General features: G+C 36.1%; 1 protein-coding gene across 1 annotated transcript in view; it reads left to right on the plus strand.

Annotated features, from left to right (window-relative positions):
- LOC124367226 (serine/arginine repetitive matrix protein 1) overlaps positions 1 to 12,757 on the plus strand; it is a 341,596-nt gene extending 328,839 nt beyond the window's left edge. The window contains exons 10-11 of the mRNA XM_046823902.1: positions 10,223 to 10,409; positions 10,893 to 12,757. Coding sequence (XP_046679858.1) covers positions 10,223 to 10,409; positions 10,893 to 11,975 — 1,270 coding nt within the window. The 3' untranslated portion in view covers positions 11,976 to 12,757. The remainder of the gene's footprint in view (positions 1 to 10,222; positions 10,410 to 10,892) is intronic.
- Positions 12,758 to 13,507: the final 750 nt, after the last annotated feature.

Raw genomic sequence — 13,507 nt, forward strand, 5'->3', positions numbered from 1 at the left:
GTTGTATTGTAACCCATAATTGTCTTTCTCATCTTCACAAAGTTGATGAAACTTTAATGATCTTTACTTATAAAAACCCCTCCAACTGTTAATCCACAAAAATTTGTCGTTCATTGACGCTTCTGTAGTGTTAACCCACAAAATTTTGTTGGTCAAATATTCCCTCGTGTAGTTACTTTTTACAATATACTCCGGCAACGTATCGATTTCATGCATGATTCATGCACCATTGGATTCGGGAAGTAAAATGGAGATAAACTAGGGAACAGATAAGTTGTATTCCTCTTTGTATTATGGTTATGACGTAGCAAACTTGTTATTTTAAACGTAAAAGAAAACGACGCAGTATGTTGTGACCGCCATGTTGCCGCTGCCGTTCAGGCTATGGCAAAATGACTTGGCTAAAATTCATTTCACGTAGTTTGTTATTGTTTTCGCTTACTAAACGTTATTTATAACACTCTTTAAGATGCAAGTAATGCCACATTACTTATAAACCACAAATTCATAGATTTTTATATAGTACAAGCTTTAAAAACCATTTTATATTTTACTGAATGACATTTTTTCGCAAAAGTTTTGAATAATGGCAAAATGTAACTTTTTTACTTTTCAAAAAATAATTTATAGAAATTTATTTCATTATTGCTGTACAGTTTATTTCATTCTGAGTAAGTAAATATGCAATATAACATGTATTCATGGTCAATTGTATCAGCAAAACTTGTTTTACCAAAGTCTTACGTATACACCCAATTTTAAGAATTTATGCGCATCGGTGATTTTTGTTGTATAGCTTTACAGTATGATACTTTCATAAATGTGAATAATGTTTATGTTTTTCTGAAACTAGATAAAACTTGACACAGAATGGCTATCTCACTTTTAAATATTTCTCACTATAACTTCATTTGTTAGATATGGTCCACCCCAAATTTAAGAAATATTTTTCGTAAATTTTATATTTGACTAAAAAACGTTTTTAGTAAAAAATTTTGTATGGTCAATTTTACAATATATTGTAATTCTACTGTAATTCTGTTTAATCCTGAACATAAAAGTACGTACTTTTATATATAATGCTTTTATTTTATATTTTTAATAACTTTTTTATAAAAACCTTGCTCGAAGCTCTAAAAGAGCCCGACACTACAGGATGAAATGACCGCCAGTTCTAGGGTTAATGTGAAGGAGGAAATCTTTGCAACCAGAACCACATGAACAGGCTCTTGGTCCTTACACATTATGGAAATGCATCCTTCTTAAATTCTGAAAGTTGATGAATCTCCAATGATTATTAGTTATACAAATATAAAGTAAAGGAGGCAATCTTTCACACCAGATTCTGTGACCATGGTCTTGCTCCTTACACATTGTGGAAATGAATCTCTCTCATATTCAAAAAGTTGATGAATCTCCAATTATCATTAGTTATACAAATTTAACATAAAAAAAGGAGGAAATCTTTCCAAACAGATCCTGTTATCAGGCTCTTGATCCTTACACATTGTGGAAATGAATCTCTCTCATATTCAAAAAGTTGATGAATCTCCAATGATCATTAGTTATACAAATTTAAGATAAAGAAAGGAGGCAATCTTTCCAAACAGATTCTGTTATCAGGCTCTTGGTCCTTACACATTGTGGAAATGCATCTATCTCAAATTCTGAAAATTGGTGAATCTCCAATGATCATTAGTTATACAAATTTAACATAAAGAAAGGAGGCAATCTTTCCAAACAGATTCTGTTATCAGGCTCTTGGTCCTTACACATTGTGGAAATGCATCTATCTCATATTCAAAAAGTTTATGAATCTCCAATGATCATAGTTATACAAATTTAAGATAAAGAAAGGAGGCAATCTTTCCAAACAGATCCTGTTATCACGCTCTTGGTCCTTACACATTGTGGAAATGAATCTCTCTCATATTCAAAAAGTTGATGAATCTCCAATGATCATTAGTTATACAAATTTAAGATAAAGAAAGGAGGCAATCTTTCCAAACAGATCTTGAGATCAGTCACTTGGGCCTTACACATTGTGGAAATGCATCTCTCTCAAATTCAAAAAGTTGATGAATCTCCAATGATCATTAGTTATACAAATTTAAGATAAAGAAAGGAGGCAATCTTTCCAAACAGATCTTGAGATCAGTCACTTGGGCCTTACACATTGTGGAAATGCATCTCTCTCATATTCAAAAAGTTGATGAATCTCCAATGATCATTAGTTATACAAACTTAATGTAAAGGAGGCAATCTTTCCAACCAGATCCTGTGATCATGCTCTAATTTAGGTCAATCTACATTTGCACTTGTAGTCGGAGAATAATAAAAGGTCAGAGTTATAATTAATTAGAAGTAGTTTGTGGTAACACGTCTATCTCCATTTAATGATGAAAAAATATGAAATCTTACCATCTTTTCAAATAACCCATTGCAGTAACTAACTTTAAACAAAGAACATACATCCAGTTTTGGGGCCATATTCTATGAGAATAGTTACAACACGCTTTAGTGAAATATATTTGTTCTCATTGCCTGTTTTATACAAAGTCCAAAAAAATAAAAACTCGAAAAACATATATGGGCAATAACAAAATGATATATATATATATATATATATATATATATGTATAAAAATTGTTGTACTATGTTTATATAAATAATTAAATATATTAACTATTAAATCCCCCGAAATATAGAAGTAAAAAATAGTTCTTTTGTTTTCTTCTATTCAACACAGTGATTAGTAGTATATATATATATATATATATATATATATATATATATATATATATATATATATATAACTAAAGTATGGAGCAAGTACTTATTGTGATTCAATGTTTATTGAAAAAATTAAATTCTGCTTTTGCCATTTATACAAATTTAAATAATCTATGTGTGTGTGTGTAAATTAAAATTTTCTAAACAATCAGACTAGTATGCTTTAACCTAATCGACATGATTGAGTTTCCCGTAAGAACTAGCTGTAGTGAAACAACTGTAAAGTTTTACCCTATAAGAATAATGTTAAACTCCAATCGCTTTTATGCCTTCATTTGGTTGTACAGTTATGGGAGTTGTATAATTCTAAGTTTCTGACACACAAACGCTTTTTAGTTTTTCTTATATATAATAATAATGTCGTTATTGCAATATTTTTTACAGAACTACATTGAATGGCAATAGCCAATTTGTTAACTATAACATGAACATTAATTAAAAGTCAAACTTACAATGACAGTTATTCGCCTCAATATCCTTAGATTCAAACTTTCTGTGTATCATATAAATCTCAACGGCGAACTTATCAACAGAGTAAAATATTTCAGACTCTAACAGGCGTTTGAGACTAGTTTTAAACTGACTTGGGTTGTGAAGGAAACTGGATTTTTCCGGACATTTGCCATCGTTCAGTGAAACAAGAAATCAGTAACACCACGTTTCGAGATTTGTAATCTGATCTCTTCTTCAGGTAAATAACTAACCTGATTGATTACAAAAAAGTCCGGAAAAATCCTGTTCCTCCACAATCCTCCCATCGTCAAAAATAACCTTCAAACAAATGACTTGGGTTGCTGTAGTACACACAAAAGTCATCGATTTTTAACTAACCTTGCGAAGACGTCTAATCTCTCCGGGATGTTGTCTATTGTGGGGCGAACGCAAAACCTTTTCCCACGCTAACTCTTTGGTCTGCCGTGCGTTTAATCTTAACACTAACCGACTCACTCGCTCAGTAGTTCAATTTATTACTTACTTACTTCCAAATATGGCACTACAAACTTGAAATCTGGCACGTGAAAACATCCCGGCGATGAAAGTATAACCTGAATTACCAGCTACCACTCGACCGTCAAGATTACAAATCTTTATAACTCAAACTGAAAAATCAAATTTGACTTCACCATTACAACATAAATTGTGTGTTATAAATATCTCATACTATCGAATTTTCCATTGCTTGAGACAGTACATTAACCTTGTATAACATTACTAGTTAAGTGTAGGATGAGACAATATGTTGTGGCCAGAATCTTCCCCATCCCACAATGATCTGTGTATAGTGTGATGGCAGATATCGTACATTTTATCTGCAGATAAACATGTACGAGTAAATAACCACACTTACTGCTTACTAACAAAATCCGCACCAGTTAAGCAATCATGTTGGTTCTCTACAACTCACACTTTGTTTGTTCGAAATTGTTGACGGCTTGAATTTTTCCTTGTTCCTGAAGAGATTTGAGTTGTAAAAGTTCGACTGTTGTAATTTTTATGTCGGACTTTTAGATAATTTGTCTTTTGTTAAGATTTTAAACGAAGATTTGAGTAATTGGCGGAGAGAAATAACCTTCAATACAAGTTAAGCCTGTCTGGAATCTATGGATCTATGGTTTAGGGGTATTTTTTAGTTCCAGTAGGTTTATTCACGTTTTATATTATATACTAGCAGTTGCCCGCGGCTTCGCACGCGATTTCTTGTTGAAAAACAGTACACTACATTCACGTATTCTTTTTCTATCACATTCTTAACATTCCTGAGATAGTTGATAGTGGTTTCTTTGTGAGCCTCTTGGGCGCATTATGAAGGTATGTACCATATTTACTGCCTCTATCTTTCGTGGCTTTTTCTAGGCGTTCATAAGTTATTCAGTACAATTAGTTTATATGGATGAATCTAGATAAACTAATTACGTTATAAAGAATCAAATTCGGTCTGTTAAAATTCATTTTCTGTCTAAGATATTTTCAGTATTATTGTGTAGTTTGCCTCGTGCTCCGACCAAGAAAATGTATCAACGAAAACCAATTTCGATCATAAAGCATCTTATTTCGGCCCTTTTCATTAACCTTCGATCTAACCAAATTCGATTACTTTATGTGCAAACATTCACAGCTTTGTACAATGAGGTGGGTTTTATAACAACGTTTAATAGTATTTTCATTGCATGAGATAGTTATTGGCGCAATCTAAATTTAAAATTAGGCAATAACTTCTTCTATGCAATCTGCATTACAATACTGATCAAGCACTTTAATAATAATTTTCTAAATTTTAAATGTATACAACTGTTTCTGCCTCTTTGATGAACTTCAGCTGAAAGTATGATCAGCTGTTAAGTATCAGTGAATTACGTGTCGTAGTGCATTCTGCCGGATGGAAGGTAAAACATTCCAAAATCAACAACAATGTATAAATAAAACATTAATTAAATAAACAATTTAAATTGGTCAGAGTTTTAAATCCAAACCATTCTCGAATCCCCTTCAACACAAAAAAAACTTCCTCAAAATCGGTCCAGTCGTTTAGGAGGAGTTCAGTGACATAACGTCATTTTATCTTTGTATGTATACATTCGTAGTGTTGACAGATGTGTATACTGCTTCCTTCAAATAAAACTATATTAAATAAACGCTTATAACAATAATGATATTTAACTAATTTAAATTTAACTAAACACGGGAAACCATTCTGGCACGAGGCCCATTAGATTACTCAAATCGTAAATGTTTATCAATTCCAATCCGGCGCGTGATTTTCTTGCGGGCTCAAGCTCTTTCCCCGTTCCGTAGCTCAGACCTGTCGTGGACTGCCGCCATGTTGGGAGTGCCCTGCCAAGGTCAGACCTACCCAATATGAATTGTAATTTTCGCGCGAGCGTAGGTCGGGCTGAGTCACCTCCACACATCCCCGCATCGCCTAATTGGGCTAACGTCGCTGTTCGCGTATCGCTTTCCTCGCCTATTTTTAACGTCCGAGCAGAGAAAATCGCGAAGAACCGGTGGTATGGAACCGACTTGTTGACCGACCCGAGCCGCACCTTCTCGACCAGGAGTGTTGGAACGCGCTTTGATGACGAGGAAGCGAGGACACACTGATGCGTCTCACAATCTCTAAAGGTTGACATCATCATGTGTCATGTGCGTTCAAGTCAATTCCTTTCCGAACTTGAGGACGGGGAGTGTCCAAACCGAAACGTTCATAAGTTTTATTGTCGATAAAAATTGTAGTAATAATTGTCCAACTACAATCGTACAATAACTGGACGTAATATAACGATATCATTGAAATAGATCAAATTAGTTGACCACTCGATAACACAAACCTTATCTTGAACCCCAGTGGTATTGGTTGAGACGTAGGTATTGATTTACCATTAGTTTTCCTTTATTTATGTCCAAGTTCTGTGCTATTTCCGAGATGGAAATTTATAATCCATTTAGACAAAATTAGACAACACTTTCATACTGTGTAGGTAATAGAAATGCCTTGCAAAAATCAGGAATCTACGCTAAAAATATGTTGGGCAGGCAACACAAAATTGCAGTTTTTGCATTTAAAACACAAGATTGGTGCATTTTTAAACCTCCAAATTGTTTTCTCTGACCCCAAATGTACTAATGTATTATGGAATCATCTTTAATAAAGCTACTCGTTTACCTATTGTAAAATATGCACAACTTAAAAATGCTGTAATAACTTGAAATTTAGCATGCCTTCTTAAACAGTTAAAACATGAAAAGTGATTATTCCTATTTCGATATATATATTGGGACATCTAAGGCAAAAATTGCTTCCCATTGTTATTTTCAAAGTAAATTTTGCGTCTAACTAAATTTGAAGATGTCTATTTAATGAACATGGTGAGCCCTAAATTTGGAATACATCAGCCCTACATAAAATATAATAAGTTAAGGGACATTTATCATTTGTAGGGAATCTTTCGGGGTACGAATAAAGATTGCCAATTGATTAGACACTTGTAGACAGGTGGAAACAGATTACCTATTCAATCGAACAATTTGATTGTGGTCGAACTACTGTACTAGTCACTTTGCTCTCCGCTCACGCTTCCTTATTAGCACATTTTAGACAAACCGAACAGTGTATGGTGAAGTACGGTGTATTACCCATTCAATGGTACAATTTGATTGTGGTCGAACTACTGTACAGGTCACTTTGCTGTAGCTCACTCTTACTGATTAGCACATTTTAGGCAAATCGAAGAGTGTATGGCACGAAATACGGTACATTACCCATTCAATCGCGTGATTAGTGAATCGAGCTATACATATTTCATTTCCATTTCATATCTAAGGGACGAGAGAGCTAGCAGTGAAAGTAAACGGTTCGAGCTACGAGAGCGGAGTCGTGTTATCCTGTAATAACTATTCGCTCCAAACCGGCTCGACAAGAGCATTTGGGTCAGCGTCACAAGTTTGTGCAAGGAATGCGGTGTAGTTGCTGGGCTCGAGATAGGATCTGGTCGGTTAGTCAACACCTTGAGTTGATAGCGCGTCATAACTTTGAGGCCGTGTGGGCTAAATGGGTCTTCTTGAGGGTATAAGATTTAAGACTTGGAGGGGCAAAGCTATATACAGCAGTCGCGTAAACTGGAGTTACAAGGCACTCCACCTGCTGTGACCTTTCGATCGATCAACGTCATCAAAATTATATTTGAAATTCAGAATCAGATGTCGGTGTTCAAGAGCATGTTTACATTCTGTTAAGGAATTGCTTCAGCCGCTTCGAATGTCTCCTGAACGAAATGTCAAAGACTTTCCGACTATATGTTGCAGCCATTCTACGACCTCCTCTGGGTCTGTCGGTGGTAGGCGAGTTTAGGTCCTTGTGTGGAGTTTTTGATTAAGGTGGTTTACATTATTCATGTTTCTGCAAGAAAGGACAGTTAGTCCATGCTGACTCCCGTACATTATTGTATCATTATTCTACCTGAACTATTCAAGTGATGCTTCCACTACGTTTGCTACGATGTTGTGGTGGTGACAACACCATGGAATTTCGTATGTAAAAGGAACTTTTTTGCAGTCTGTTCCCGGGTGGGGGTTAAACACTACACCTGCGTGTGTCACTGATTCAAACAGCTCTTTTATAATGCACATCCCCAATAGCGAAGGTGTTGAAATTGTTTTTTTCACGCGACTCTTGAATTGAAGACCAAAAAGCCTGTGATGGAAACAATATTTTTTCCGGACATTTTCCATCCTTCAGTGGAACAAAAAAATCAGTAACACTACGTTTCGAGATCTGCAATCTGATCTCTTCTTCAGGTAAATAACTAACCTAATACATAATTACAATCTAGGTTAAAAGAACAAATCATACCAAAGCGTTGTGACACGCCTAGGTCAGGAATCACAACCACCATGTTGCCTGTCAACTTCACTAACTCTAAAACATGCACTTAATAAAAAAGTATACACAACACTAATCATTAAAACTTAACTACAGAATACAGGTCACAATACGTCTGCATTCGTCTACCAACCACCTACAACTGACCAGAGGCCAATAGTAAATAGCAATCGTCACGGCAGAAACAATATGGCGGCAATAAAAAAAGGAAGGGTGACAGGAATGGGCCTTTATTATTATTGTTATTGGTTCATGCTAGATGAATTTCTTAAAATCATACTGTGACTCCGCATTGGTTTATTACAAATATCTAATCCGTTTGATACTTTTGGTTTTCTTTTTTGTTCACTTTTTAGAATTGGCAATCAATAGCATGAATGAATTCAGCATTCAAGTACGTGTTATTCAGTTGTGTCTTAATAGGCTTTCTAAATGACTCGTTAATAACGCAATGCTTAATGCACCCTATACAAAAATAATATAGAATTGTATATATTTATATACTAGCTAACGAAAAAAGTAAGAAAGCTATCTTCAAAGTTAACTGCACATTGGATCAAGTTCTTAATCACAACGTTTCCAGCTTTACTGCTTACATGAGCACCCTGCGCCAGCGCTACCTGTCGGGGAAAGTGGGCAATTGCCGCGACAGAGCTGATAGGCTGGCGCTTGCGACATAACCACTCACTCGGTTTTTCCGGTTACCCCATTATCGATAAATCATAAAACAGCTGGCAGTGATTCAATCGATAGACGCGTCCGACAATACAGGCCAAACCGGCTCTGAAAGTGGTCATATCGTGTTTAGCAATCACCACCATGTTGACCAGATATTAACACTCCCTGTCATTGAAACTACAGAGATCATTCAAGGATTTGGAATAGGCATAGCCAAGATGTGGGCTTCGCACGATCGGATATCATTTGGATGCTGACATCGATTTGTATGTCATGGCAGCTATTACTTTGACATCCAAAAGCACACTATCAGAATGATGTATATAATTCACGGCATGAAAGATTTTCACTTTGAACTTGAACTTGAGAGGAAAATGCTTTCGCGGGAATATACTTTTAATATATCGAAATTCAAAACGTAAATGTGAAACTGACATGTTATTTGCTTACCTATTTAGCCACTATATTAAGTAATAACCATACATTATGTTTATTCAGGGTTTATAGTGAGGATTCTTCTTAGTACTAATATTTTATAAACCCTTGTGAAGTAATTGTTGTAATTCCGCGAAATAACAAATTGTGTATAATCATGTCACTACTGTCATTTTCTGTAATATATTATATAAAGTAAAGTGTGTTTTTGTACCTGTTGGGCTGGATTTATAATTCTTTTGAAATATTCAGAAACACAATAATCTGGAGTGCATTTATTTTGAAGCGTTTACGTGATACTGAAGCGGTTTACGTTCTTTTATACATACATTATATGAAAAATAAACAATGGGAATATAGAACGAAGAAATCTCAGAAAAACATTGGCCAGTCTTTAATACTATGAGCTATAACCAATTCACGTGGCCCATAGATTTTTGATAATAGATTTACTGAAGTATATGTGACTACGAAGGAGAATATAATAAAGAATGTCTTATTGAATCCAAATATTTTCCAGCCGATTTTAAGGGCGCTGAAACAAACCACTGTACCACTGTATCACTGAATTTGACTTGTTAGGGTACGACTTGTATGCTCTTCTGGTTTATATATGGCAACAACTGAGTACGAGTAGAGGTGGAAAGTTTCTCTTTTAAGTTAAATATAATTTAAAGATCAAACACATTCAATGAGAATTGGACCGGGTGGGTTATTGATCCGAAAGTAAAATATCAGACATTTAGTAAGTTCTTTCTTGTTTCCTGAGACAGAAGAGAAATTTCGGTTTGGATCATTTGAAAACTTTTAGCCATCTTGTGTTCTAGACCATACCGTGAATGGAGAAGTCGTTCGAGACTCCTTCAACAGCTTATTTCTTGAAATGTATTTTAATAAGCTATAAAAGTTAATTAGGTACACTATTTTATTATTTTCCAGGAATCAGCAAATGTCGACGAATGGCGTGAGCACCAGCACACTGGGTCGATTCAGCAAGTCTACAGGACGGCTGGCTTCGGACCGCAATAACAGTCACGTGATCAACCACACCATCGACTACTCCGACAGGGGCGGAGTCCAGACCCTACCGAGGAAACTCAACGACGAACATAGAGCCAAGAAACAGGTCAGTTTATCAAAAGACACGACTTCAAAACAAGTGTCCGAAGATATCTATATTTATAAAGTGGCGAAGTTTCCCAAGAATGGTGAAGTATTCTAGGTAAGCAGTGCGTCTGAACTAGGATAAAATATTAGTGGATCACCAACTTCATCGCCAAATATAAACAGTTCAAACATAAGAACGTTTCGTGATATTTTACCTAGACTGTGCTGTAGTTCCAGGTGTTCGTAACGTCAAGTAACGTAAGAGACTGTCGTCCTCGCCGCACGGCTGGAAGAATCAGCACCACATGTACAAAGCTGAAACATGAGAACGTTTCGTGATATTTTGTCTGAACTGTGTTGACGTTCCAGGTGTTCATAACGAAGAGTAACGTGGAGAGAGTGTCGTCCTCGCCGCACGAATGGGAGAGTCAGCACCACATGTTCAAAGCTGAAATATGAGATCGTTTCGTGATATTTTGTCTGAACTGTGTTGATGTTCCAGGTGTTCGTGACGAAGAGTAACGTGGAGAGAGTGTCGTCCTCGCCGCACGGATGGGAGAGTCAACGCTACACGAAACCGAATGGCGCGGGCTCTCATCCGTCTAACTCTAGCAGCATGATCAATGTCTCCATCGTGAATAAGACCACACCTCCCTCTTCTGCCCTGGGACCCGCTAAGCCCGCCAGGACCTACAGATCCTCACTACTGCGGAGTAAGAGTTTCAACGTCCACGGTGGTGATGTCGGTTTGGACTTCAACTCCGTACACAAGTCCAACCCTCAGCTCCACCGGTTGGACGAGTCCCCTCCACCGCTCAAGAGTCCGGGAATCGTCACCAGCATCAGTCGGAGCACGAAAGATCTCTCGCAAGCCGTAGAAGAGGAAGACTACAGAAGACCTTTCAATTACAACGATCATTCCTTCGCCAAATCCACGGGGCACGTCAACGGGTACACGAACAGCCGAACGGTGCACGACACGAAGAAGAAGATATTCATGAAGAATCTGCAAGATAGAGCGCCCGAGTTGTTCAAGACCTTACATGGCAGTGAGGTGGAAGAGACCCGAAAGATGTCACCGGATATCGACGACAGACCCGGGAGATTGTATACAAGCACGCCGTTAAAGAACGGTAACAGAATGGTGGAATACAGCAGCTCTTTCAGATCCAGCAATACCAGTTCTCCTCTTGTGAACGGTTCCGAAAGGGTACACTCTCCGACGTCCCCCACCTACACGACCAGCATCACCCATACCCCGTCCTTTAGGAACGGCGGGGAAGTCGTCAACAGGAGCGTGGTGAGGAGAGGGAGTAACGATGACTACTCGGAGACGGTCAGATTCACCTCCAAGTCCGACGACCCCCTGAGGCCCAGCGTCACCAACACGGTACAAAGCTTCTCCAAAAAGACCGTCCCTGTGAGAGGGGGTCGAGCTAAAGAGACGATCGAATCGAGTGAGACGAAAACCATCACGAAGAGTCGGTACCGCGGCGGCGACTCCGATCTGAGGTACCTGGAAGGCGCGAAGTACGCCCCCAGAAACGGCGGAGTCGTCATAGAGGTGCGGAACAATCCGAAGTAGCTTTAGTTCCAGTCTTGTACATACTCGTAGATTAAACCATTAATAGGTGTATTCTAGTGGACAATAACTCGCAGAATAATACTGAGCCGGAGCGTGTAAAGCGTAATGTATTCACAAAGTAACACGTGGACGTATCCATATCTTTCACACCTGTCAAGGTCACGATTGTCGTACAAATCAATGCCTCACCACTTCTGACTGAAAGGACGATTCAGTTGTGTAAAGTTAAGTGAGTATCTATGAAACATAAATGCCCCACGAAAATTATTTATTTTAAAATATTTAATTACTTATAAAATAATAACTATTGGTGCTAATAACGAGTAATAATTGTGTCCCTGTGATTATGTTGCTATAATAAATGTTGTTTTGTTATTTACCTACTGTAATTATATTATTTTGTTGTTTTGTGCCATTTCCTAGTTTCTATAGTGTCATACTACTTGCGAGTATTTCACACTTCGTAAAGATTAAATAAACTTTATTGTTGTTGTCATCTTTTGGAATAAATTCATAGAATAATAATACCCTTCATGCTTAAGACAGATATCAGCTTTTTTGCAATTCATATTTAAATTTTATTGATTGTATTTAAAACCATTTGTAAATATAAAAACAATATGTGTTGAATATAAAATACGCAGTATCACTGAAATGACAACATGATGTCTAATACTTTGAGCTTTAATTATTTGTTTTAGATTAATTTTTGTTATAGTCTGTGTATACAATAATTTATAATGTAATATTTTTAACAAAAGAAAATAAATATTTCGTCTTTATTTCTTTTCCTTATTTTTACTTAATTACTGCAATATATGTATATATATATATTTATTGGGGTGCTACGCCACTTTAAGACCCTTATGGACAAATTGAGAAACAAACCAAAATGAATGAAAATATCATGTAAAAGGTATAAAAAGTCTCTTCAAAGTCAAAAATTAAACAATTTCGGAGAAAATCAAAAATTCAAATGAAAATAATCACATATTCATATATTGAGAAGAATATTTTATAATCATTAGAGATAAAATTTTTTATACTCATTGATTGAAAAGAGTTAAAAAATAGATTTATATAAAACATTTTTACATTTTTGTTTCTAATCGGCGGTCTCATTTTATTACCTAAAAACAGAAATATCCACTAAATCTTTATATAAATTGAGAAACAAACAACAAATTTCCTTCAATATTCTTAAACTGTTGTAATGACAAATCTTTATTCTATGAATTTAATCAATTATTATGATTGTTATTAAGATGTATATAAAGCTAATAAAAGAATTGTGCAATTTTTTGTAAAATGGCTTATTTACATGAAAACGAAGAATTTAAAAAGTTTGAAAATTTAAAGTAAAAAAGTGCAAAACCATTGCTCGGCCTCCTTACTCTAATTTATTTCATCTCTTACTCTCTTTGCGCCTCTGACATGATCACTTCTGCCGTTTATAGGCTAGGATCTTTAATTCAGACTATAGAGAGAAGAGAGCACACTGGAATAGAAAAATGGTTTTACCAATGCATACT

The sequence above is a fragment of the Homalodisca vitripennis genome, chromosome 8 (assembly GCF_021130785.1).
Source record: "Homalodisca vitripennis isolate AUS2020 chromosome 8, UT_GWSS_2.1, whole genome shotgun sequence".
Classification (NCBI taxonomy): domain Eukaryota; kingdom Metazoa; phylum Arthropoda; class Insecta; order Hemiptera; family Cicadellidae; genus Homalodisca; species Homalodisca vitripennis.